The 25,781-nt window shown below is 48.7% G+C and overlaps 10 protein-coding genes and 1 non-coding gene across 11 annotated transcripts; 6 read left to right on the top strand and 5 right to left on the bottom strand.

Moving 5' to 3' along the window:
- The first annotated feature begins 1,040 nt into the window (after window positions 1–1,040).
- F5B22DRAFT_t148 lies at window positions 1,041–1,142 on the top strand. Its single transcript has one exon. It is a non-coding gene; the product is annotated as a tRNA-Met (tRNA).
- Window positions 1,143–1,635: 493 nt separating this feature from the next.
- F5B22DRAFT_359966 (Coatomer, beta subunit) lies at window positions 1,636–4,892 on the bottom strand. The gene is made up of 4 exons (XM_047971058.1): window positions 4,493–4,892; window positions 4,013–4,433; window positions 1,961–3,962; window positions 1,636–1,903 (listed from the first exon to the last, which is right to left on the bottom strand). Exons 1-4 carry the CDS (start codon window positions 4,795–4,797, stop codon window positions 1,755–1,757), a joined length of 2,877 nt encoding a protein of 958 aa, XP_047828273.1. The 5' UTR covers window positions 4,798–4,892; the 3' UTR covers window positions 1,636–1,754.
- A 977-nt stretch (window positions 4,893–5,869) lies between these two features.
- Window positions 5,870–6,736, top strand: F5B22DRAFT_638129 (Mago nashi protein; the record flags this gene model as incomplete). The annotated part of the gene is made up of 5 exons (XM_047977545.1): window positions 5,870–5,907; window positions 5,986–6,023; window positions 6,136–6,231; window positions 6,358–6,509; window positions 6,593–6,736. 5 exons carry the CDS (start codon window positions 5,870–5,872, stop codon window positions 6,734–6,736), a joined length of 468 nt encoding a protein of 155 aa, XP_047828272.1.
- Window positions 6,737–7,160: 424 nt separating this feature from the next.
- On the bottom strand, window positions 7,161–8,520 carry F5B22DRAFT_638128 (vacuolar import and degradation protein-domain-containing protein; the record flags this gene model as incomplete). The annotated part of the gene is made up of 4 exons (XM_047977544.1): window positions 7,161–7,227; window positions 7,286–7,739; window positions 7,807–7,936; window positions 8,029–8,520. 4 exons carry the CDS (start codon window positions 8,518–8,520, stop codon window positions 7,161–7,163), a joined length of 1,143 nt encoding a protein of 380 aa, XP_047828271.1.
- Window positions 8,521–10,988: 2,468 nt separating this feature from the next.
- On the bottom strand, window positions 10,989–13,068 carry F5B22DRAFT_359758 (S-adenosyl-L-methionine-dependent methyltransferase). Its single transcript, XM_047971056.1, has 4 exons — window positions 12,709–13,068; window positions 11,792–12,639; window positions 11,533–11,738; window positions 10,989–11,477 (listed from the first exon to the last, which is right to left on the bottom strand). The coding sequence occupies exons 1-4, from the start codon at window positions 12,820–12,822 to the stop codon at window positions 11,269–11,271; spliced, it is 1,377 nt and encodes a 458-aa protein (XP_047828270.1). The 5' UTR covers window positions 12,823–13,068; the 3' UTR covers window positions 10,989–11,268.
- Window positions 13,069–13,146: 78 nt separating this feature from the next.
- F5B22DRAFT_359729 (ribonuclease P 40kDa subunit-domain-containing protein) lies at window positions 13,147–14,679 on the top strand. The gene is made up of 6 exons (XM_047971055.1): window positions 13,147–13,422; window positions 13,482–13,629; window positions 13,698–13,760; window positions 13,824–13,925; window positions 13,975–14,100; window positions 14,157–14,679. Exons 1-6 carry the CDS (start codon window positions 13,279–13,281, stop codon window positions 14,651–14,653), a joined length of 1,080 nt encoding a protein of 359 aa, XP_047828269.1. The 5' UTR covers window positions 13,147–13,278; the 3' UTR covers window positions 14,654–14,679.
- F5B22DRAFT_359727 (uncharacterized protein) lies at window positions 14,412–15,631 on the bottom strand. The gene has a single exon (XM_047971054.1). It carries the CDS (start codon window positions 15,359–15,361, stop codon window positions 14,705–14,707), a length of 657 nt encoding a protein of 218 aa, XP_047828268.1. The 5' UTR covers window positions 15,362–15,631; the 3' UTR covers window positions 14,412–14,704.
- A 99-nt stretch (window positions 15,632–15,730) lies between these two features.
- Window positions 15,731–18,879, top strand: F5B22DRAFT_359706 (RNA ligase-domain-containing protein). The gene is made up of 2 exons (XM_047971053.1): window positions 15,731–15,895; window positions 16,273–18,879. Exon 2 carries the CDS (start codon window positions 16,286–16,288, stop codon window positions 18,677–18,679), a length of 2,394 nt encoding a protein of 797 aa, XP_047828267.1. The 5' UTR covers window positions 15,731–15,895; window positions 16,273–16,285; the 3' UTR covers window positions 18,680–18,879.
- Window positions 18,880–19,079: 200 nt separating this feature from the next.
- On the bottom strand, window positions 19,080–20,411 carry F5B22DRAFT_638123 (glycosyl transferase; the record flags this gene model as incomplete). Its single annotated transcript, XM_047977543.1, has 2 exons — window positions 19,080–19,988; window positions 20,088–20,411. The coding sequence occupies 2 exons, from the start codon at window positions 20,409–20,411 to the stop codon at window positions 19,080–19,082; spliced, it is 1,233 nt and encodes a 410-aa protein (XP_047828266.1).
- A 444-nt stretch (window positions 20,412–20,855) lies between these two features.
- On the top strand, window positions 20,856–22,210 carry F5B22DRAFT_617608 (uncharacterized protein). The gene has a single exon (XM_047975634.1). The coding sequence runs from the start codon at window positions 21,070–21,072 to the stop codon at window positions 22,099–22,101; it is 1,032 nt and encodes a 343-aa protein (XP_047828265.1). The 5' UTR covers window positions 20,856–21,069; the 3' UTR covers window positions 22,102–22,210.
- A 198-nt stretch (window positions 22,211–22,408) lies between these two features.
- On the top strand, window positions 22,409–24,096 carry F5B22DRAFT_359677 (uncharacterized protein). The gene is made up of 3 exons (XM_047971052.1): window positions 22,409–23,214; window positions 23,366–23,527; window positions 23,589–24,096. Exons 1-3 carry the CDS (start codon window positions 22,799–22,801, stop codon window positions 23,641–23,643), a joined length of 633 nt encoding a protein of 210 aa, XP_047828264.1. The 5' UTR covers window positions 22,409–22,798; the 3' UTR covers window positions 23,644–24,096.
- The last annotated feature ends 1,685 nt before the right edge of the window (window positions 24,097–25,781 follow it).

Genomic DNA, 25,781 nt, shown 5'->3' with positions numbered 1-25,781 from the left:
CTGGACTTGTTGAGTGCAGATTGAGTGGGAGTGTTGCAGCTGGCTGTGCAGTCTGATGTAATTCCGCGAACCAGTAGATGGACTGACAAGACTGAGGAAGCACGATACTGCACGATAAAAGGGGGCGACTTTCTCGCGCAACACCATACTCACATAACCCACCAGCGCGGGTGCCGCGTCGTACGTGAAAGACACCGCTCCTCGCCCTGCGGTCGCACGCCCTACTGTACAGATCGTACTATAGGATTGTGACGCCACCGCGCTCATCCGTCGGTCAGGTCTCGAAGTGTGTGAGAGTGTGATAGCTCATGGTGGCAATGGCATCACCGACTTTCACTTGCATAGACGGGCTAGAGCTATCTGATCTTGTCGGTTCATCTGCGACACTGCGGAAGACCTAATAGCGACGATGATGGTTTCATTCTCTAGCCAATGTACCAAGAATATCGTGAATCGGAAACGATGCACTTCAGGTACCGACATCCGACATGCCTCGCTTCCATGTCGCGCAGGTTCCCTCTTGCAGCAAGCAGCTTGGAAGGATTGCATGGAAGGATATATCTACCCCTCCATTAACCCCCCTTTGATTGCCGAGTAGACGAATCTACATCTCACTCGAGTTTTCCTATAACGAGCTGGCCTCATGATCGAAACCCTTGCTCTAAACCCTTTCGTAGTATCCGTAGACGCACTATCGCAATCCCAATCCAACCTCTCATTTATATAGAGAAGCCTAGGTAAAACACACTGAACAAGAAAGAAGAATATGTCATGTCTTGCTTAAGCGGTGGTTCTTTTTCGCATCTATACCTATCTATTCTTTAGCACGAAATATGACCTAAATTTCTTTCAATTTTAAGTAACACCTCTCTGTCTACGTATCAAACATAAACTCTTATTTCCTATATCCTTATAAAACAGTGCAAAATGAGGCAAGCTGGTTTGCACCGTTGTATTGCTGAATACTCATTGACCATGATATAGGTCAAAAATAGACCAATGCTTGCATGAATACGGGCTTGCAACCCAGATCATGTAAAGTCTTCGTGGCTCAGTTGGCTAGAGCGTTGGTCTCATATTCGTATGATCCGATCCAAGATCGGGCTATCCAAAGGTCGTGAGTTCGAGCCTCACCGAGGACATATCCTTGTACTTTTTCCCCATTGTTTTTAGATTCCATATCTCCCCTCTATGTGCACATGATATCTCTGTCTTTGTCATTATACTACGCTTCGGATTTTCCCTTCTTTTCCTCTTTTCTTCTTCTCTCACAGTCTTATATCGGATGCATTGTAGAACTGTGGTATTAGGTGAATAAGCATGGCCATTTTAAATTCGCCCCCTTTCCCCCATAAATATCATCCTACCTGGTGTTGGTACCTCAATTGGAGTAGACACGCCCAATCAGTCCAGGCATTAAGAGAGTTTACATGAAAATTATGTATCGATATCATGGAGTCACTGACTGCATTACGACCGATCCAGCAATCCACCATTCTTTTCAAAATAATTTGCATTGTCTAGATTACCCCGAGCTAACCCAGCGTCTCGCTTTTTAAGGATCAAGTCGTCGAGGACCTCAACTCCTAGATTTCAGCACGCCTTGCTGAAGGCTTTTCCTTTTTTCCCCCTTTCCCCATCCTTCATGCCTCGGTGTGAACGTTAACTGATGAGTCAATTACATTCGTTCTTCTGTCGGCATATATACTGCATCTCATCTAGATTTGATAGTTGGATTGGAGACATTACGGTATTTAAGCAGTGGTTCCGATCTTGTTTAACCCTTTAAGCGATCCAAGACTTAGAGCTAGACCTTGTGATCTGCTTCTTATGCGGACAAAGCCTGTGATAGGACCATCATCGCCCTCCTTTTCTATACTCAAGTTGGCCAGAGCATCCTCTCCTGTAATCATGTTAGCGAGTTTTCTCAGTTGAGGTGAGCCATGTTAGGAATACATACCGAATACACTCCTGGCATATAAGTTCGCGCTTAAGAACTGGCAATCGCCCTTCATACTAGCCTCAGGTGTCAAGCAGTTCATATTCGTGCAAGCCATCAGTTGCTCTAAAAATTCGCGAAGAGTCTTGGCTTTACTATTAATATTCACCTTGTTCTCCCATTCGAATTCGGTCCACATTGATCGGAATTGTGTCTCTGTGCACGTTGCTGGTTGGATATAGTCCATGATGTCGACATGGAGATCATTGAGAATGACAACGTTGGTGTCAGTGCTGTGAGCACCGTCATATACTACGTTACCGAAAATGACACCGGTGTCGGTGGACGAGACCTTGATCGTACACTGCACATTGTGGAAATCATGTGGGCCGAGGTTCTGGGTTGTTGGTCGCTCCACCACTTTAAGATCACCCAACGTGGCGAATTCGACTGAGAGGTTTTGTAGTGTCTCGGTTGTCTGGTTGACTAAGAGGACATCCAAAACGATATCAAACTGGTGCACTTTGACGTATGCCTCGGCATAGACTGGATCAGAGAAACCGGTCAGCTGAACGACACGGCTTAGTTTTGAAGTAAGGTCCTCAGATGTAGCCTCGCCACCGGTCGCCCTTTCGAGGTCTAATTCAATCTCATCAGCACCTTCTGCGCTGTTCTTTTTAGAAAGTTGGCGGATTTGGACGACATCATCGACCTGGATTGCCGTCTTCGCCTTCTCGAAGGCCTCTTTCGCCGCTCGCTTCTTCTCCTCGACCTGAACCCTAGCCCGGAAGGCCTTGCGGGTATCTTCGAGGAAGACAGTTTCCAGCTTCTTGTTATCGGAAAACTCGGCCAACGACCGAACGCAGGACATGATTCTGTCAACTGTATCCTCGTCAATGGGGGCTTTGGCGAACTGGGACTGCCCGACACGGATGATGGAGATCATAATGAGCATGGCTTCGGCCTTGAGGGCATTCGTCCGCGCCTTATCTGAAGATATCTCGGAGTGACGCATGACAAGCTTGGTTAGTGTAGCAGAGAGAACTGTTGCCAAGTAATAATCCCCTTCAAGGATCAATGCTCTCAATGGAGGCTTTTGTGCCGCCTTGACAGCTTCTAATCTGGCAGCAGTAGTGGACGCGCTGGTCAGCGCCGTCTCAGTAGCATATGTACCGTCCGCTAGAACCCGCCGTGAGCCAGAAGGTTGCGCGGGTTTAGAGTGACCATTCACCTGCTCCTGTTCTTGTTCATTTTGACCCTCGACATTGTCCAGGAGACGTTGCTCAGAAGCCAGGATCGGTATCTCGCCCAAGCTTGCGCGAATCTTTTTCCAAGCATCCCTGATATCATTTTCTTCAAGAGAGTACTCGCCAATAATCCAGATGATCCCGCGATAGACCTTACCTGCCCGGACCTCACTGAGTGTATCGACCAATCGTGCGACAATTGAAGGTCGTAATTTAGGGAACTTTTCTACGACCTCCTTGACAAAGCTGATAACGTCAACAGCGGACGAACTGCTGAAGTCGGCAATGAAATCCATTAGAAGATCAACAACGCTGGCCGCAACCTCGGAAAATTTGATGGCGCATTGGTGAATGGATTGGATCAGTAGTTGTCTGTATTCGGCGTTCTTCTCGTATTCTTGATCCACAGTCTTGGAAAGCTCTTTCTTCAGTAGCAGAATGACTTCTTCTACGTTCTTGCTGGATACCATCTCCAACGCAATCGCGAGAGCCTTTTTCCTCACATCAATATCAGGGCTCGAGAGAACGCGGAGGATTTCCATGATGAGGTCGTCAAGCACCCCTTCATTCCGTTGGCGAAGTTGGTCTACACGATCAAGTACGATAAGTTTTACATTGTTGTCTGCCTCTTTGATACTAAGCTCAATGAATTTGGCAGCAGCGGCTTTGACGGCTACAGGGTTGCTGGTAAGGGTGGTCAAGGATGAAGCAGCCTCGTATACAACGGTTGAAGTGTTGGCCTCTAACAGATCGAAGATGAGCCTCAAATACCGAGCCTTTTTGTGTCAGTTACGGTGCTTGATTTGGACGAGGTTTTTCAACATACCTTGTTCTGTTGGTTCTGGATAGCGTCTTTGCGGATGAACTCGAGCTCGACTAATTGCAATAACTCCTCTGCGTTAGGGATACCGTCGAACACATTGCTCAGAAAGGCGAGGGCCTTGTCGTGATCAATGCTTGATAGAGCCGCGAAAGCATTGCGCTTGCAAGTCGCATCGCTCTCACCATCAAGGAAAGTAGCGATCAAGTCTGAAGCATCCGGGATGAGAGAGGGCGAATGTTGGTGGATCGACGCAACAGCAAAAACGGCGTTCTTTCGCACGTAAGCGTGCCGGTGCTCGAGACAAGATCGTGCAGATGATAGAAGAGGCTCGATTAACTCCGGCTCTCGCAACTTGCAGAGGAAGCGTAATGTGTTTCCTCGAATGTACTCATTGGGGTGCTGAAGATCGTTCCTAATACCATTGCTGCACCACCCAGTCAGCGTCGACTTATCATATGTGCTTGCTAGGATTATCTCGCTCACCAGACTAGAATCATTTCTTGTTTCAGTTTCCCACTAGCATCGAGCTTGGGGCATATCTCGTAGTAGAAATATAGCAACTTCTTCAGGTGCTTGGATTTCGAGGGCATAACGAATCGAATGATGTGCATGAGGAGCTGAGGCATGGGGTCTCCGTTCAGCATGATGGTCAGGATGCGCTTCATTGTGTCAACCTTGGACTCATCAGTGCCCTTCTCTAGCTGCGTGCGCAGCTCTGACATCGAGGGGACATCGGCAGCATTGTCCTGATGGACTAAGCTGTACGCATTCTCGAGAAATGTGGTCATGGTAGGCAACTGCTGCGGCTCTCGACCGCCTCGTCGATATCGGTAGCTGGTCTAGTCGAGGGACAGGCAATGAAAGAAGAGTCGACTCGAACGGCGAAGCGGAATTGCAGTCGGTATTTCGCCCCTCAACAAGACGCAGGTGGGAAGGGAAGCGGTATGAAGAGACAGGGTTGGGCTGGGAGTAACGGGGGATGGCGTCAATAGACAGGAGGAAGTCGACTAGTCAGGTACACGACGACTACGCATATGCATCCCAGAGGCCACTCGACTGCCAATTAATCTGGTGGTTCGAAAGTAGGAGTGGCGGTGGTGGTGGTAGGCAGATAGTTGTATTAAGTCGTAGATTGGCCCTCAATTCGTGACCAGGCTGTCCCAATAGACATCGGCCAGCATGTACGTACATATAAGACTCCCACACAGAAATCTGTCCCTCCTGGACTAGGAGTGGGCCACTTCGTAGGTTAGTAGGCTTAAAGTACCTCCCTAGCTATTTATCCAGGCAAGATACTTCTCTCAATCGCTAGAGGATCGGAGGGAAGTGTGGGGCACCATCGTGGCTGAAGCTCCCCTTTGAAGGGGGGACCTACCTAGGTATTATTCCATATGTACTAGTACCGAGTACTGTGGTAGACATTAATAAATATTTACTTCTAATCTGTCTCCAATCTAACATCCGATTCTAGCGAATCAATCATGCCCACAAACGGACGTGATAGTTGAATCCAGCCTCAAGCAGAGTGCTCAGCTGTACGTGTAAGGCTGATAAAGGCAATGAGAATTGTGGCTTGCTTGGTTCTCTAGAGATGTTGACCGCCTTGGGCCAACCAGTGCGAGCTAGGTAGGGGAAACTGCCCCGCCAAATGGAGGTAGTTACCCCAGCCGATAAGGCTGGCTCGACTGGTTGGAATACCTGCTGTAACTCTGTACAGCTCTCTTTGATCTCGAAACTCTACCTAATTCTCATAAATTAATCTCTCAACACGCAGGTCGAGTATAAAAACAGAGGAAATCCATACAATTTCGAAGTATTAGCGAATTCTCCCATTGAATCAACCTTACACACCATCCCACCATGGCTTCATCCAGCGAGCCCTTCTATATACGCTACTAGTACGTTCAGCTGCCCACCAAGCGACGACATGTCTATCGCCGATATTGGTCCGCAGCACCCTCGCTGACACACGACAGCTCCGGCCATTCAGGTCGATTCGGCCATGAATTCCTCGGTATGCTTTGGCTACGCAATCCGCAACCAAAAGTCTTGCTAGACATGCATCCAGTCTATGCATGAACGGAAGAGAGAGAGAGAGAGCTGACTTGGTTGCATTACGCGCGCAGAGTTCGACTTCCGTGTAGTTGGTGATGGACGAAGCGCGGTAGCCCGATACGCCAACAACTCCAATTACCGAAACGATAGTCTCATCCGGAAAGAGAGTGCGCGCACCCCGTTACTCGACCTCCCTATTCACCATGCCCATTCCACCTCCCTACAAACACGAATTTCTTCTGGGAATAACAAAGAGAAGGCGCTGACCCGTCTCATGATTTTTCAATCAATAGTGTGCGTCAGTTCCTTAGTAGTCGACGAAATTAGACGTATAGTGAAGTCGAGCGAGATTATGAAGGAAGATGATTCGAAGTGGCCACAAAAGAACAAGGATGGGCGACAGGAGTTAGAGATTCGACTGGGCAATGAACACATATCGTTCGAGGTGCGTAGCGGCATTGCCATTGCCTTTTCTATTCCCATCACGCGGATTAGATGTTTGCTTACAATTGAGGAACGCTCTCTTAGACAGCCAAGATTGGCTCATTAATCGACGTCACCGAGTCGGCCGATCCCGAAGGCCTTCGTGTTTTTTACTACCTAGTTCAAGATCTGAAGGCACTGGTATTCAGCTTGACATCGCTTCACTTCAAAATCAAGCCCATCTCATGAGAACCCTAGTGAGGAGGATACGCGGTGGACGTTTGGTGGTTTAGATGTTTCATGTACACGAGCTAGGCCCTTTCTCTTTGTCCAGACCTGGAATATACCCCCCACGTGGCTGTTCGTAAAAATAAAAAAAATGCTATATCAACTGTCGCTCCGTTCTGCCTGCAAGCGCCCTTCGGAATAACCAAACGCCTTATGCCCGTGTGTTTGGGTTGCTGTTCCGAATGTACCTCGCCAGAATAATGAGTATGCCTTTCAATGCGTACCTTACGTGTACGCCGCTCGCAAAGATAAGATATAATAACCGATTTGCTCTCCATGCTCGAACTGATCAATTTCCTGACCTGTCGTCTCCTCCTAGCGACACCACGCTCACGCTCATTAAATAGGTTTGAGTTGTTATACGTTTCAGTCGTTATCGAATTCTTCATCGGAACTCCAGGGCACTGAAACAGCCCCTGTCCTCCACATGCTTAAGCTCCAATTGTTGGAACCTGCTTGGCCAATAGCGTCAGCTTACAAACAACCAAGACTATACAGTTGGGTACTTACTTCTCGCTTTTGGCATGGAAATATATACCACTGACAGCACCCTCTTTCTGGTTGAAGCAAATGTAGTAAAACCCTTCGAAACTGGCGCCGTTGAGGGAGGTGACACGATGATCAGGCACCAGAAAGTGTTCCTTCCAACGCATGAAAATATTTTCGCGTTGCGCAAGGTTGGGTATTGACACAGCAACACCCTTCCGCACCTGCTTGCTATACTGCCGGAACGCTGAGAATTTGCCCCAGTGGTTTAGGTCGATCTTCTCTGTAGCACCCCAACCCTCGTGTTTTGTCAGGAAGTCGTAGCGGTTACCGATGATCTCGCCCTCAAAGTACGTCGTTAAGGTAGGGTTGTCTTCTGTCAGGCCTATTTCGAAGTCGGGATGGTCAGCAAATGTATCCGATAGACATGGTGGTTGAAGCTTGGATGATCGAGACCGCGCCACATTTCGCTCAACGGCTAAAAAGTGGGATGTGAGGATGAGAAGTATGATGGAACAACTTGCCTTGAATCTTAAGATAGCCACACAGAAAAGACTCGCGCAAATCGACATACTTAATCTCAACTTGCACATCGTATATTTGGCGTTCGGATTGCTGTGTCCCATGAAACTTGCTCCCAGCTCGCAAGTATGAAGAGGGTGCCATGGGAAGTATCTGAAAGAGTAGTTAGCGAGTGGTACCACATTCTTCTTCCTTAGACACACGGGCTTTCAATTGAGTTCATCAATGCGTATGCGTGCACATACCCGAATATTAGAATAGTCGAAGCCCATGGATGGCGGGTATTCGCCATAGTTTACAGGGATCCGTCTGTCATCATCATCAAGCTTGTCCTGGTCTGCCGTCGTGGTATCAATGTCACACCGAGAGCGACGTCGCTCGGCCGGCGCCACAATTGTACCACGCTGCACATCCCCCAGCTCTTCTGGCTGTTTATGTGATGGTGTATCTGTTTCGATTGGTTCCGAGATCGAACGATCGGTGCCGCTCCTCGAGTCGGGCCGTGGTGATTCTGTGGTGGATCGCGACTCGGTCAACTCGTCGACGACAATTTCGTCGGCGGGCGCGGTGATGGGTGTCGGCGACATGGTCGCATCGCTATCAGTATTCACCTCTAGCCCATCTTCGTTCGGACGCCAAGTGCTGGGAGAGTGAACATCCTCAGGACATGAAGAGCTATGTGTCCGGGGTGGCAAATCGGGGGGTGTAGGGGGTGTGTTGCTGGATGGTGTCGGCATGGTGATGATATGGGGAGATGAAAGCGGTGATCGCGCCTGTGGAGGTCGTCAACTACAGCTACCTAGGTATGTAGATATACCTATGCCCCTACCAAAGTGTGGTACGCGAATGAATGGATAGCGGCGATAATTCGGAGGCTAGCGAGACAACAATACAGCAGCGATGTGCGCCAGAGTCAATCAAGACTTGGTCGTTCTAAGTGTATACAAAGAAATGGAAAAGAGAAATACGATGTGAAGGGAAGGCAAGGAGAGGAGAAAGAGACAAGCCAGGTTGGCTGGTTGCTATTAAGATGGGAATGAAGTACTAGATGTTGACGTCGAGCAAAGTCCAAGTAGGTACCTTCTACGAGACAAGTAGGTAGGTAGTACTTGAAGAGTTGATTTGGGAAGTTTTGGTCGTCTTAGGCCAAGGCCAGTGGGACCAGACCGAGGCGAGTTGAGTTGGGTTGAGCTAAGTGCAAGAGCACGTCAACTCAGGAGAAAAAGGGCAGAGCAAGTTACTGTAAGTAAGTAAGTACTTAGACAATGGGACGTCTGAACTGGAGGGCAAAAGGAGCGGATCTTGAACAGACCAGACTAGACTAGACGAGACGGGATGGGAGTGACAGTGATAGAGGATGATGAACTGGCTACCTAGGTATCTACCTATCTAGACTAGGTAGTAGTCTAACCTCACCTACTTACTTACAATGGTGGTGATAGGTAGTAGACTTCTGGTCTACTTCGTACGTGACTTACGTGTAGTGTGGCAGCAGGGCTGATCCTCCAACATGCCTCCATATCTCCATATTTAGTAGGGACGCATAAGTACTACAATGCAGGCTACTAGTAAGTACCTATGCCTACCTGACTCCTGACAGTTCCAATAGGGGGCAGTAAGTAGGCAGTGCAACTAGCTACCTGTAGGTACTTGCTACCTACTTTGGTATGGTATAAGGTGGGTGGAGGAGAGTCGAGCAGTTATCGCCATGATTTACTATATGTAACAGTAAGTCGAGCAGGTAATTTACCCCATCACGCATGGGATACGATACTCTGTGCGAAGGCAAGTAAGTACTGTAACTAAGTATATAGTTAAGTAGGTAAGTAAGCATTGTACTTACCTAGTTGGAGACGGGACGGGGAGCATGGTAACCCGCCCACCGACTTGCCTACCGAGCCTACCGCTCGAGCTTGTCTACTGCAGATATCACAGAGGATCTCTAGCAGACTCTAGCTAGTAGGTAACTACCAAGAGCCTGGAGGGAGGTTATAGGTGCATTAGTTCACGCCACTTACACGTCGGACGTACGGCAATAGGTACCGGTACCCCAGATCAGAGAGACCCAGATGACAACTGCAGCGTAGTTGGCAAGATTGTCTCTTGTGGTAGACTGAGGTGTTTCCATCTCTTGTTGGTCACATTACCACCAGCGCCTGTTGCCGACAGTGAGCCGGGTGCAGAAAAAATGTCTTGGGATTCCATGGCTGATGTGGTCACGGTCTTGGGTCCAGTGATTCTGCAGCGCCAAACCATGAATCGAACGTTTCTCGAAATGCGTCTGTTACACCGGTAATGATACCACCACACTACTATCGCCGTGCTGCGGGCGGAGCGTCGCATTGCATGAGAAAGCGCCAGAGTCACCAGTCGATAACCCACCATGTTCGACGTCTGGCCCAGCTTACTTCGTAGTAGTACTGCCCAGAGTTATTCGAGCTCTGTCGAGATCACGCCGAGAGAGTCGCACTCCACAAACTGGCGGTATTGTGCGGGGTCTACATTACAAGGTATGCATAGTAGATGGACATCTCACTAATTCCCACACTATATTCTGCGTATTAATCTTCTGCAGTAGTGTACTGTACACGTTTCAGCTGCTCTGAGCCCTGGACTGGACCCTGGAAACCAGAGGCTTTGCTTTCTCACTTGGCGGGATGATCATTGCTCGTTTCTGTAAGTCCGCTGGAGAACCATCTTCAACGGTTAACCTCGCTTCTAGATAAGTAATCCCGCCATGTTCTAATTCTAAACGCATAATCCCACATTGTTGCTTTTGTCTTCTCCCCTCTCTATCCCACCATGGTCCCTTAGATTTGATCTCCGCAGAGGGGAAAGTCGTTACTATCTTGTAGTGTGGCATCGACCCATTCAAAACCTTGATGAATGTCATACTTGGTATATTCAAGGGTGACGTCAACTGCATCCAGCATGCGACCTCTAACAGTAAGGTCAATGCATAACTCTTACTTGGAGGTATAAAAATAGACCCTAATTCGTCAAGTTAAGCAAGCTGCCCAGTATCGAAGAACGAATGCAGATGGGCATGTGTCTCCTCTCCTGCCCAAGTTAGCTAGGCAGCCTATTTCGGTACGGGGACGACGAATAGGTACGATTCCGGATCTCTATTAACCTGCATTACCGCTGCATGTTGGATTCGTCGGCCAGGTCAACTCCTGTCACCTGCAGTTTCATGCACGCTCAGTTTGAATACCCACGACAACTCGTAAAAGCCGGGACGCGTTCGGTTCTCGAGGCCTTGGTCCGAAGCCGTGTTCCGAAGACTTGGTGAAAAGCATACGGTGGTTTTCGTTGTATGTTTAGTGAATGACTATGAAATGAGAGTACTTGGATGGACACGCTCTAAAAGCAGATGCTTCATAGAGCTCTAGCAGCCCAGAAAAAACAATACTACAAAAGAGGTGGTTGCGTGATGTCTTTCGGGTAGTACGAAAAATGCGGCAAGTTCCGTTATAATTAGATATCTAAGTTTGTATTTGGTTTTTTTCGTGAGCTGCAGAATCGAGGAGCTCCTGTTCTGACTTGAACCCCCTAAAGTAGTGACGGCGAAACGGATTAAGCTCATCTGCGGATCGGCCATTGACCTGGCTCTCTTGTGTCTTTCTCAACGCTAATGCCGACATATCTACGTCTGAGTCCGGTAGCCGCCGGTAGGTGATCAGCCGTCTCGACCCTGGTAACGTGTGAGTTGACTACAAACTGCATATATGACAAGACGACCAACTCACATTTATTAAACACCTGGGTGCATACGACAACCGTCTCAAGGCATGGGTGCGTGGGAACGGGAATCTCCTGGTCTTCATCATTTGCAGTTGGCATCCAGAAAGAAAGCCGGCCATTATCGACCAGCATGTCTGTAGCGAAGTTGAGTATGTCATCCAACATAGCTATGAAGCTATAGGGTTTCTTAGGAGGGATGAATCCTGGCTCTCTGTGCATTGTCAGTGGGTGAATTGCACAAGTTCGACAGCGATGGGTTCTTACTTGTACATCAATTTGCCTCTCTCAATACTCCGCGCATTTCTCTCTGTATCCTTACATCCCAATACTTTCAGACCTTCTCTCACACCATAGGGCGGGTCACATAGTATCCCATCAAGAATCCTAGCCCTGCGCACAGGAGTGTTGGTGAGGTCGCTCACGAAAACTCCTCCTAATGCTTTCTCCAACCCATACTGCTTGAAATTGCCCAAGAGACTCTTCTTCCCACCTTCACCTCTCATACTCCGACCGTCGATATCGCTGCCCCAGACGAGAGCACCAAACTGTGCACAGGCAACTGGAAAGCTACCGGTGCCGACGAAGGGGTCATAAAAGAGCTTGCCAGGCCCAGCCAGAGCGATATTGGCAGTAACAAGGGCCAGTTCGGAATCCATTGAAGTCGTACTAATGTAATCACGCTTCTTCAGATTGAAGGTATTGATCAGGTCTCTAGCGCTACCGCCAATAAGTCTCCCAAAATGCACCTTCAGGGGTGACGATGGCTTCTTTTCAGGCAGAGGCTCAAACACCCATTCCTCGAAGAGCGTAAACTCATTGTCGGGCGCCGATAAGTCGATGGCGCCCTCAAATGGGAGGTAAGAGAACGAGTTAATGAGAGCCACTTTCTGTTTTTGAGACCTCGAACCTCGAAAGCAGTCTAAACTGATCTTAAAAGACGATGTGGCATAAAGTGGCCACAAGTGAGTGGTGTCTCTTTTGATAGTGGCATGTAGTTCATCGAGCGTCTCGGCAGATCCCCAGTGTTCATAGACATTATGTGCTAATATCGATCGCTCGATAACAGCGCGTGCAGCAGCATCTGAGGAAAACTCGACCAAACAAATTGGAGACTGGGAAACATTAGTCCACAATTCTGCATATAACCCTTGTGAGGCGGTCGTATGCTCCCTTCATCTTACTTCGTCGCTGTAAGCTATGATCTTCAAATCGACTTTCGCTAAGACAGCGAGGGCCCTGATCTCTGCCAACCGGAAAGACTCATGTAACTGTGTGAATCGAATGAGGTATTGCATGACGGGCTGTTATTTCTGAGTGTCTAGGCAGGAAGTCTAGAACTTGAGGTGTTTTGGTGTCTTGCGCGTGTGTAGTAGACAACTCCATCTGTGTCCAAATCTGTATTGGCCGTGAGTAGGCGAGAGGACTCATTCGCACAATGTGGGAATGTTGGTGCATCCAGTCAAAAAGTCAGGGGCGTGAGCCAATGAAGAAAATGGCCGAGTGCTTAAGATGGCGCTACTATCGCTTGACGCAAAGCCTCTTTTGACTTGTACAAATTGACTGCAGAAGATGAGTTTATTCAATTATACGGCCTAGTCAGTAATAGAGCTAGCCTGCCTTATATTCACCCCAGGTGTCGTCCTACAGAGACGGTTTAGATCATTTCTTCTCTTAAACATTAGTTTGCAGCCAATCTCACAACAACACTACAAAGCTATAAGTCGAGCCGCGCGCTGGGGATTTTGCCCGCCATGTTTTCGTTTGCGAAGCCCAGCGTCTACCAAACTCCAACATGCTTTGCCACATACGGGGTGATGGGCTACCCGGCTACCAACCAGCTCCCAACCAAAGTCAAGCCTTGGAGCACGATACTGTCACAAGACTATATACATAGGGTGAGATATTCAGATCCCCTGCTTCTTGTAATATACAGAATACTAACACCTGGAAAAAGGTCGATCTCATCTTGCCAGATGAGCTGTCACTCCTGATTAAGGAAAAGATTCTTGATGGCGCAGCACAGATTCCAAGCTACCATCGAATTATCATGACTCTCGGACAAGTGCTAGAAGGCGAATTCTTCACACAGTATATCAAGATCGGTATGCGCCTTCTACGCACTCAGATGTCTATGCTTGAACAGATTATGATGCTAACATACATCTGTTAGGGGATGTCATGATGCTTTCAGAGGGGAAAGTTGGCGTCGACAATGTTTTCTCCTTAAAAGACGGTACGAATCACTTCTTGTTGGAATAACAAAATATTCTCGCTAAATTGAACTATCACCCCATAGGAAAGCTTACTATGTATCTTGATAGAGAGACCTACGAGCGAGCTGGACTTGTGGGTAAGCCTCATGGAGTCAAAGGAGCAAGGGGGTCGCAACCAAGATGGAGTAAGTCATGTTAAACGAGTCAGAGTTCGATGAAGCTAACTTGTCGAAGTTGTCGAGTACGACCTCCGCAGCCCATCCGCATTGCATGGGAAAAAAGGGTTTGACAGGCTTGTCAATGCTTGCAAGAATGCATTGAATGTACCAACAACCTGGCTTTTCTGCAGCCTCTCTAAGCGTAAGTGTTCCTTGTCCAAGGAGTAGAGAGAAGCGCTGCTGACATAAGCCCAACAGCCCCTAATCCAGATCCTATTGCCCAATATCGCCAAACTAAATACACAGCAACACCAGCTGTTGTCCAGAATATGCCAATCCAAATTCCTCCGCTGAATATCCCCTCGGCTGTCCTTGCTGATCGAAGCCGGCAAGAGCTGGGTGAATATTCGACCGAAATCTATGAATGGCTCTCTTTGGTTCGTTTAGAGAGTCCACGGGTGGGACTTGGCGATGATATCAATCCATACCTATCCACCTACGCTGTACCAGGTGATCCAAATGGAAGCAACGAGGGCCAGTTGTGTAAGATTACTTGGCAGGGTTTCATAGCGCCATTATGGGCCGTAAACACCTTAGCGGAGTTGATCAGGACCCTACCGCCAGAAGGATGGTTCTCATTTAGCACCACGCCCTTCACTCGAGGCGTAATGGGGCTTGGTGCTGATTATACAATCATGAGGCCACCAAGCAGCCCAGGGGAGTACGTTCTCTGGGAGATCAAGGGGCACGAATGAGCAAGCCCATTGATAATCTATCATGATTCAAAGATATATCTTTTGTGGTGCTCAGCTTTGACGGGGCCGGACATTACGGTCTGCGAAGTTTTCTTCGGCAATCGCATCTTGGACAAGTTGTCTGAGTGCGGCCTGACCCTCTTCGCTGTGGAAATCCTCCCGTTGGGCCAATTCCTCTATCCTTCTCCTGAACTCTGAGTCGACTTCGTTATCGACGTCTTCGGTGGGATTCATGGTGCTGACCGAGATGTTGAGTCCTTCGGGTAGAGGTGGAATATTGTTTTCATCTTGTGGAATTTCGCCATTGACTCCATTTGACAAGCGTGGAGCCTGCTCCGCTTCCTTAAGTCTGAGGTACTCCGCAACTTCTGGGAAATCACCTTCCTCAGCGATCTTTTGGCGGGCGCTGTAGCCATCGGACCCTTTCACCATGAGGTCGGCGCCGAGTTCTTCAAGGAGGACTTTAGCCGCCTCGACTGTCTCAACAACGAACAAAGCGGTCTCGTCATCTTCGTCGCGTAGATTAACATCAACTTTGAACTCTTGGACAAGGGCACGTAAAAGTTCTAGGTGGTTATAACTTGCGGCAGCGTGGATAAGAGAGTAGCCATGCTCGTCTTGCTGGGCGGCCAGCTGCGGGTTTTCGCGAAGGAGGGGCAGGAGCGCCGGGCTGTTGTCAGCAGCAAGGAGGAAAGGGTTGGCAGGCATGCTCTGCTAAGCTAGAAATGGGATTTGAGTGAAACACGTAGATGATGATGGCAGATGATGGCCGATGATCTCAGAATGAATGTGGCAGCGGGTGATCTTGACGCGACACAGCTGAACCTTTTTTTTTTTTGTAATCTTTTTAATCTTTCACTTGGAGGGGCTCGCCGTGTGACGCATATTGCCCAAAAGTGTTACCCCACCATACCATACCCGCAAGAAGAAGGGCTTACCGCTTATGGTGCTACTATACTCAATTTAGTTGGACTACCGAGAAGTATTGCCTTATTAGGATTAAATTATTATTCCTCAAAATATATCATCCAGCCCGCAACACACAGGACAGGCCCATCCATTTCCCTCACTCTGCGTCGTTACACAAACCGACATATTACATACAGTTATCGAGGATTGCAGGACCAAGCTACACGGAAAGAACAACCTAGATAGATAACTTGGTAGGCACCAGCTACATAACCTAACTTTCCAAGTTCTTCTACGCTACGCTGTCTAGGTCTATTGTGCCTTCCTACCTAGGTAGGTCTGCAAGTGACTCATGCCGGCAGCTAGAAGCTTTCTCAATCAAAGGTCTGTTTCAGCCTGCACTGCCTCCAAGCTACTTACATATCACTGGCACTACATAAAGCATCACTTCAAGCTGATCCCCCTTTCGGATTACTTTTGTATTACTCACGGCCACTGCGTCCTACGAGATAAGGCCTCAGTTGATCTCTCTTCACTCCACACATCGTGCCTAGCCAGCTACCTTAGGTAGTAGTAGTGAGAAGAATCAGTTCGCTGACATTCCGCTACGCTTATAGCTCTCGTCTTCGTTTCATTGTTGTTGGCATTTCTATAACTCGCCCCCGGTTCTCTCTTAGAATCCTTCACTTCTCTAACTGCTCATACCATAGTAACCAAATCATCATGGATTTGTCCAAAGCCCCTTACTGCGGGCAGGACCCTCAGCAGAATTCACAGCTTCTTCGTTCCCTGAATGGTGCAACTGCCAAAGTAAAATCCGGATTCAGGGTGAAGAAGACGACTTTCAAAGTTGCCGGGTCGCCAGACGGTATCAGTGTCGACTCATGGCGCTTTCAGGACTGGGATTACAAAAAGCCCAATCTCCCTACCTATGCGCGTGGTCTTTTTACCACGAAAAACCGCCACAATGACTACGAGATTGCCGTCAGAGGCTACGATAAGTTCTTCAACGTCAGTGAGGTTTATGACACAAGATGGGAGAACATTATGAGCAAGACACGGGGTCCTTATGAGCTCACTTTGAAGGAGAACGGCTGCATCATCTTTATCAGCGGCTTGGAGGATGGGACTTTGCTCGTATGCAGCAAACATTCAACTGGAGACCGAAGTGATGTCGAGGTGAGCCATGCCAGTGCCGGCGAGAGATGGGTGGACAAACAGCTAGCCACCATTGGCAAAACAAGAGAAGAATTCGCCCGGGAGCTACGCCGTAGAAATGTGACGGCTGTTGCTGAGCTGTGCGACGATGAATTTGAGGAGCACATTCTGGCCTACGGTCCTGACAAGGCTGGCCTGTATCTTCATGGTATCAACGTCAACATTCCCGAGTTCATGACATACCCAAGTCAACTAGTCCAGCAGTTTGCAGACGAATGGGGTTTTCGGAAGGTTGGCTTGAAATCCTTTGATGATGTCAAAGCCGCCAGGACCTTCTTAGAACACGTTGCCGAATCGGGTGCACACGAAGGCCGGGACGTGGAAGGTTTCGTCATTCGCTGTGGAATCTCGTCTGGAAGGGATCAGCCACAGTACAACGACTGGTTCTTCAAATTCAAGTTCGAAGAGCCATATTTATTGTACCGACAATGGCGAGAATGCACCAAAGCCCTCATCTCTGGAAAACCACCAAAATTTAAGAAACATACAAAGATCACTGAGGAGTACCTCCTTTTCGCCCGTCAAAGACTGGCCAAGGACCCCAATTTGGCCAAACTTTACAATCAGAATCACGGTATCATCTCTCTTCGGGACGAGTTTCTGGAATATAAGAATATGAAAGGCTCTGATGCTGCAAACCTTGAGAATATATTCGGGAATGACAGCTCGAGTGTGTCGGGCGATGTCATTCTCGTACCAATTGCAACAATCGGGTGCGGAAAGACCACTGTTGGTGTGGCCCTTACCAATCTATTCGGTTGGGGTATTGTCCAGAATGACAACATTCAAGGCAAGAATCGTCCTACAAGAATGACCCAGGCTGTGCTATCACTATTGTTGGAGCATCCTGTCGTAATCTCAGACAGAAATAACTCTGAGCGCCGAGAGCGCGAACAGATCATCAAGGACGTCCTCGTCCAGCATAAGAGCGCCCGACTCGTTGCTCTAAACTTTGCTCATGGAAACATCGACGAAGTGAGAAGAGTAACGAGGGAGCGAGTATTAAAACGTGGGGATAATCACCAAACTATCCAAGCCGCATCAGATGAAGCTAAAGTTATTGGTATCATGGAGAACTTCATATCCAGATTTCAACCTTGCGACCCCGAGAGTAAGCCAGATGACGGCTTCGACTTTGTTATTGATCTAGATCCTGCTCAGGGAAGCCGCGTTAATGTGGAGAAAGTAGTCACTGAACTTCACAAGAATTACCCAGCGCTGATTCCAAACATGCCAAGCACTGAAGATATGGACGAGGCTGTTAAGAGGGCTATTGAGGAGTATTCCCCGGAAATCAAGCACAAAATACCCGATCGCACAAACAACAAACAACAAAAGCAACAAGAGGCTAAGAAATCTAACGACACTAATAAAAAGAAACCACTGGAGTATATGGCAATTTCAATTCCTGCTAAAGAGGTTACTGTAGCACTCGAGTCAGCCTTCAAAGGCGTCGAGCCAGAGATGCAACGATTCTATAAGCAACTCCAGCAGACCCGCCGCATCCAACCACTTTTCCATGTCACCCTTATGCACAAATTTACCGCTAAAGAGCACCCTGAGCTGTGGCAGCGCTATACTGCCCTCGAAGCCGAGAGCCAGTCCATAGATGGCAAGCTTGGCGAGTGCGAAGTAGAGCTTGAGCGCGTCGTATTCAACGATCGCATAATGGCCATCGTGGTACGGATACTAGATCACGAGGGAAAATGGACATGCGTCAACAAAGTGGCACACATTACCGTGGGCACACGCGATAGCGGGGTCAAGCCGAAGGAGAGCAACGATCTGCTAGCACGATGGCTCGATGTCGGAAGTGGAGGCGACACTGGTATTGGCGAGCGTGTTATAGAGGGGAAGCCGACGCTGAAGGGAACTGTTCGTGGCGTGCTGTCTAGATAGAAAATGAGTGGGCGGATGCGAAACAGGACTGGGCGTTCCAAACGAAAGGGGGCCGAGACGTACACTACTATGTACTCCCTGGACTGTAAAGTATCATGTCCCATGTTTTATTTTAGTCGAAGCGCGCCGCAAACATCAATCCTTAAGGCAATATCTGAAGTAGTATAGTTATCTCAGCGTTAAAATTATTAAATCAGCAGCAGCCGAGAGGGAACCCTCATTTGATGATATTTTGCTAAGAGAATCAGGGCGACGAGGTGACAATGACACATTGAAGCGATCTTGGTGAATAGCTACTTTGGTATCCAAAGATTAAAATAGTGGTAGATTTTTATTTTCCTTCCTGTCAGCTTTATTAACATCCTCTCCCTTTCCTCGCAGCATCATATGCTAACTGATTTTATATGGGCAAAGTGTTCGTGACTTCAGCGAAAGCACTCCACTGTTTCCAAGCCTCGCCGCTCTTTATTGTCCATCTTGCTCTTCTGACCCCCTCCTTCCACCGTCCGTTTCCGGGCCCTCTCTCCTTGATGACATTGCCATCATCGCCGGGCCCCATGGCACTCGTATCAGCCTCGCAGATGCCTGATACAACGAATAGAGCCGCTGTATTCATGAGCACGAACTCCAGGATGGGATCATCGTCTGGTAGTTCATCTTGTAGGATCTTACGTAGAATCTCAGCATTTTCGTGGGGCTCTTTGCCTGGTGATACAGTCTCCAGTGGATGTGCACTGAGCCCGAAATCCTTAGGTTCGAGCACGAAGTTCTGGACCTGTACCGTATTATCGCTGTCGTTCCCAAATAGCTGCCAGCAGAACGTAGGTCCGGCGCACGAGATCTCGTCAAGCTGTTCTTGGCCACAGACGACCAGCCCTTTCTTGGCACCGGCTAGTCGTAAGGCCTCAGCAAAGACAGGGCCTAGGTCATCGCGTGCAACTCCTAGCATACGCGCTTCAATTGCATCGTGAAGGGGGTTGGCCAAGGGGCCTAACAAGTTGAAGATAGTGCGCCACCCAAGCTCTTTGCGAATGGACGCGGCGTGCTTCATGCCAGGGTGGAACACAGGGGCGAATAGAAAAGCGTAGTTGGTCGACTCGTAGACGGTAGTGATGGTGTTAGGGGTTATGCGATCGAGCTGGGCGGGTTTTGGTTGCATGTTCATGAGCAAGTCGGCAGAGCCAGACTTGGAGGTCGACGCACGGTTGCCATGCTTCGCAAGGAGCAGCAGAGACGAGCCGAGAATGGAAGATGTCGTAGAAATATTAAAGGTGTGGTGAGAGTCACCCCCTGTGCCGACTATGTCGCACTGCATGAATATGTCCGTTAGCGTCTCAGAGTTTACTTATTGAAAGCCTCTGCCAGCTTTTTCCTCTTCGCAATCTTGACACTTTCAAGGGAAGCTCACCAGCCCACCTAGGTAGTTGCCTTCTGGCCGCCTCGACTTCGATATGGCATTTTCCAACACCTGGAAGTCAATATTGGCAGCATGGCGCCGCATGGCAGCCGAAGTCTCGGCCAAGACATCGGCACGACGGTCCCAGTTGGTAAAATGTAGAGCTGTGAGCAGTGAGCCCGTCTGAACAGGACTGAGCTTGTTCATGAAGATTAGGGAGATTGCCTCTGAAATCTCGTGGGCCGTCACCCTTGTCTTCTCAGGATCCGGCCACAGGCGTTGCAGCAAGGGACGAATATCGACCAGACCATGCTGGTCTTGTGTTGGAGCGGCCATGTCGTAGAAACTGCGACTTCGGAGAAAGCGCTTACTATGTATGTGAATTTCCTGCGCTGTCCCTGAGCTGCGGTTAGGTAGTCCTAGCTTCGAAAATGCAGGTTGAAGCCGGCAAAAGGCATAAGAGCATTCAAGGTAGCTCAATTGGTCTGGAATTTAACCTGTAGACCCATTCCTTATCACCGTGACTCAGATGTAGGAAAGCAACCCCAAGTGTTCGTGACGATCTTGCTGCCCCGCCATCATGTAAGTTATGTAGCCTGGATGGAGGGGCAGGGGCCGGGCAGGGGTAGCTGTAGCGTACCTACTCTAACTTAGGGTACCTATGTACAGACAGGCTCGGCTACAGAGTACAGAGTACATGGCTGACAGCTGAGGCGGTGAGCTCCGGCAAATCTACCTCCGACCGCCGACCGTGTCGCAGGCCCGACCCGCCCTGCCCTGGCCCATACGGCTCGGAAGCCAGCACGCGCGGTCCAATTAATTTTCACCCCAGCTTTTTGCGACAGACGGGCCCACGGGAGTCGGAGCGAGAGCCCTCACCAGCTTAACGTTGACAGCGCCATTCGATCACGACAATACCAGCGCTGTAGGAGAGGAAGTCTATGAGAGTGAAAAGTCAACCCGGGATTGCTTGCTAGGGATCACAGAATTGCCCATGATGCCGTTACGGCTCCCTTGCTCTGCGCGAAGCAGCATAGGGCGAGCTCTCCCCCGAACGACGACGAGCTCTACAAGAATACCAACCCTCGTTGCCCAAAACACATCGAGAGTTGCGTCAAGGCAGTATGCAACGGCACGGCCGCCAGTGCCTCTCGCCGGCCTAAGGTTACCAGACGACTATATCCCTCCGACCCAACCTCCAACTGCTCGGCGGCCCGAGCTGAGAAAGGCTCAGCTTCTTCGCTCATATACGGCAATGCTGCGATCAACCCCAGTGATGCTGTTCTTCCAACACAACAATCTTACTGCCGTAGAATGGGCCGCTGTACGACGAGAGCTGCGTGCCGCTCTAGCAGCCGTTCCCCCTCCCGTTGCTGCACTCGATGGCACAGTCCCTGCCGACATCACAGATAGCATTAAGCTGCAGGTGTTGCGCACGCGCATGTTTAGCGTTGCTTGCAAGCTTGTCGACTACTTCAAACCCGAGGAGCAAGCTGACAAGTCGAACGCATACACACATGATCTGTCCAAGACAGCCTACGAGGCGATCAAAGGCGCTACCATTGACGAGTCATCCACGTATGGACAGATCAGCCCCCTTATCATAGGCCCTGTTGCTGCCGTCACTTTTCCTTCAGTTTCACCGGCACACTTGGCAGCGGTACTCAAAATTCTCGCGCCGTCTCCTCCCGCATTTCCTGCCCCGACGCGGAAAAAGAATCCTGGATACTACGATCCGATTGCCCAGAGTGGGTTCCATAAGTTAATGCTTGTTGGAGGCAGGATAGAAAACAAGGTTTTCGATAACGATGGAGTCAAGTGGGTTGGTGGCGTTGAGGGTGGCATCGACGGACTGCGGGCGCAGCTCGTTCACTTATTACAGACTGCTGGTCTTGGTCTTACGACCGCTTTGGAGGGTCACAGCAAAGGATTGTGGCTAGCCCTTGAGGGAAGAAGGACACAACTAGAGGAAGAGTCTAACGGCGGTAAGAAAGAAGGTGACGTAGCAAACGAGGCCAGCGCCTAAAAGGTGTGTACTATTTGTCTGTATATTTTATGCTAGAACAATGTATAATCGTATAACTACCTAGAATAAGCAATGTATATGGGTCCCAAGGCAGTAACTTCATGACATACTTGATCTGAGAACTAAGCAGTAGCAGTCGACTGCAAGAAATACATGGCATCAATCAATGTTTCTTCGTATCTAAAGGTATATAGAAGAATATCAGGAGAGAAGATAAATACATAGAAGCTCGGTAGGTATTTCGCATATACTACCTGTACTTACAGCTACATAAGTATACTTACACAGGGTGTAACTCTGGCAGCATATTAATTGATCTCCAGGCTTGAGAGTGCGCTAAAATAGACCCTGCATGTCACTAAACTGACGGGTCACGGCCGCCCATAGTATCCCGCCAAGATGACCAAATGAAATGGAACGGTAGCTTGGGCACGTCGCATTTGTATTTATTTCTCAGGTCCAAGCCGAAATAGCTCCCGACTTTGGCAACGTCATTTCCCAATACCACCTCTCACCCTATTTCCTCCTTCGCAAAACCCGACAGATCTACAGCTATCAAAATCCACTACTATCTTGTTCGCATTTAGTTCGTCTTGAGATAATACTATTACTCGAAAGACCGGATGAGCAGGTGACGAGCCGAGCTTCGATACCAGTCGTACAGCTGTGCGAGACCCCGACCGCGCAACGTTTCGCTATGGATTTTGCGCCGTACCAGAGCTCGCCGCCTGAGAACAACCGGCCGTTCTCTCCGCCCATCGGAGAAGGCGCCACATCGCCGCGCGCGTCGCTCGACCAGAGACGCTCGTTCAGCCCGTCGCAGCGCAACTTTGCCGCATACTCTCCGCCGCCGCTACATCACCCGCAACCCCAGCGCTCGTGGCAGCCAGAGTATGCTTCCGAAGACGGGTTTGGCAATGGAATAGGCGTGGGCATGGGCGCGGGCGCGGGTGGGGGTGGGATAGGACTTGGCGGCAACGGGGACTTTGTCAGCGAGTTTGATACGAGTCTGGGCCTCCGCCTGGATTACGAGGCCGTGCTCGCTTATATCGGGTTACCGCCGCTCGGTGCGATTATACTATTGATCTTGGAGAGAAAAAGTGATTATGTTAGGTGAGTAAGGTTCAGCAACATGTATTGTCATGGTATGACCTCTCGGAAGTTTGCTATGCCTTCTACGTTGCACTATAAGTAGGAACGCGGAGCAATTTTCGAAAGGCATGATTGGGCATTTGAAATCAATATGCTAATCGTACACTTTTAGATTCCACGCGTGGCAGTCGAGCCTTCTCTTCACCGTCTTATTTATTGTTCATCTCCTATTCTCCTGGTCAACGTTCCTCAGTTGGGTCATCGTGCTCGGAGACCTGGGTCTAATTGGGTTCCTTGCACTTCATGCATACCGGGACGCCGATACTCTCGATAGGTGGGTGAATACCAGCTTTTTTCACAATCTTACAACGAACAGTCTCTGACCCGTCGTACAGATTCGAAGTACCCATTTTTGGAAGTATAGCAAGCCGTATACTTGACGATGAGTAGGGGGTTTCTAAGGATTTATGACTGTACTTTTACATTCAAGCATGATTAAATCTGGGATATTGTACGGGGAATTGTACGACTCTTGTTTGCGTGGTTTAACTTTGAGAAATTATGGAAGTAGTGGACGGTATAATTATAATGCAGGCATGTAAATACCTAGGAGTCCCGGTTTACCTAGATACTTATATGATAATGTGGCAAAGCCTTCTCTCAAGGCTCGGCTCGGGACAAGAAACACATAGTTCAAGCAAGACATCAAAAGCCTGACGTCTGGCTGTTCCAGGCTGTATAGAGATAATCGGAGTGCCTCGTTGGCCCCAGCCCTCGTAACTTGGAATTACAATATTGTCTATCCTATAATCTCTCCCCTGAGGCAAGTCAAAGAACTCCTTCAGATTTGTATAATCAACATTGATCACTGCGGCGTTGCAATAATCATGGGTTCAACAACACCACGGAGGTAAATTACGAGGAGCATTCAGTCCAACTACTTTTACAGGAGAATGTCAAGGATTAAGAGTCCATGCGCTAGGCATTTTAGCTAATAGTTATTTGGGTAAACACAAAGCGCAGCTAATCAATAAGTTGCATAAAGGCTTTTCGGTTTTTTTAAGCTGTCAATCAAATTGATTAATCCACGGCCTTCTTCGCCCTTTAGATAGAACAGTGTAAGAAGAGGTAAGTAACCTCACCTCTTAGACCAGACTCGAGGGACTCTCTCGGGATGCAGCATCTGCTACAACAAGATCATAGTATTGGGTGGCAGGACAAGCGTCTGCCAACATCAAGTGTTTGCATCCCGTCCCCCGTCCACCCGGTAACTGGCACGGGCGTATACAGCCGAATGGTTTCTAGGACAGCCAAACAACGCTTAAGACGGGGGGTATGCAGTGTAATTCCACCTATGTGACGGCAAATGACCTAACACAGAGTGAAGTTCCTCCGAAAGCCAATCCTGCACCGTCGGGGTGGCAGCTAGGAAGCACACGGCGAACGTGAAGACGTGGGAAGAAATATCGTGACCAGCAAAATTGATGACAAATATATTACCATAAATCTCTTGTTCTGTGAGGCCTTCGCCGTACTTCGCATCCAGTGATGCTTTGGCAAGCGAGGATAAAAAGGTACGACTACCAGCAGTCCCTGACTTGTCCGGGACGACTCTGGCTTTTTTTCCGACTCGTAGATGCTTGTCATAGCATAGAATTCTGGAACACCGTTACCGCTTGCCCGATTTGCTGATACTTGTGAGGCATCTGCATCTGGTCCGATTGTATTAATACCATCTAATCCTTGTTAGGCATATTACGAAACTTAGAGCAGGCTTAGGTCTAGTAACATCTATAGGAATAAGCCACTGTGTGTATGTATTGTAATTAAGCTGGTAGGATGCTTGGCAAAGATTTATGAAGCCCACGATCGGTTTTTACAATCCGGGGACGTTGTTTGAATATTACCAATCTCGCCCCCAAGTTTTGTTCCTAGTCTCATATAAGTCATCGCAATTGTTTCATCACACCTTTTTTCAATTTTCAACGTCTCTTCTTGATTTTGTCGTCCTTGGTGCAAGCCTCCTACTATGACTCTTGTGGGCGTTTACCGTGAGACCACGAATCATGTTTGTTTCCAACTCAGTTTGGCAACAAGCTTGCACGTTGACTAGCTGAGTTATACGGCAAAAGCTTTCAGGACACAACGTAACCATTTGCGCTCCATCTCTTTAGCTCGAGCCGCCATTCTCGATGGGGTCCCATGGACTCAGGGCCTGGAATTCACCTATTTCATATCTGATGTAATGTAGAAGTTTGGCATGACTTTGAAGGATATCTGACGTGCTAAACATAATCCCAAACCCGGAGAGAAGTGTTATACAGAGGGAAATCTTACAAACTTTACCCATACGAGTCTGGTTCAATTTGTAGAAGACATGTATAAACAACAGTTATCACGGTTAAATACTCTCTCCGCAATCTTTTTCAGCAGCATAAAAGAAACACTACAGAGTAGTAATCTCGACTTCTGCACACCGACTACAATGGTTGCCTGTATTATAGCATCCACGCTCCTGTCTTGGAAAGAGAAATAGCGCTCTACCCTTTAGTTTCTGGGACCATGGTTTAACGCGGCGATACGGGCGT

This window comes from Xylaria bambusicola (assembly GCF_022495145.1).
Source record: "Xylaria bambusicola strain CBS 139988 unplaced genomic scaffold F5B22scaffold_40, whole genome shotgun sequence".
Classification (NCBI taxonomy): domain Eukaryota; kingdom Fungi; phylum Ascomycota; class Sordariomycetes; order Xylariales; family Xylariaceae; genus Xylaria; species Xylaria bambusicola.
This window is presented reverse-complemented; position numbering and strand designations above follow the sequence as displayed.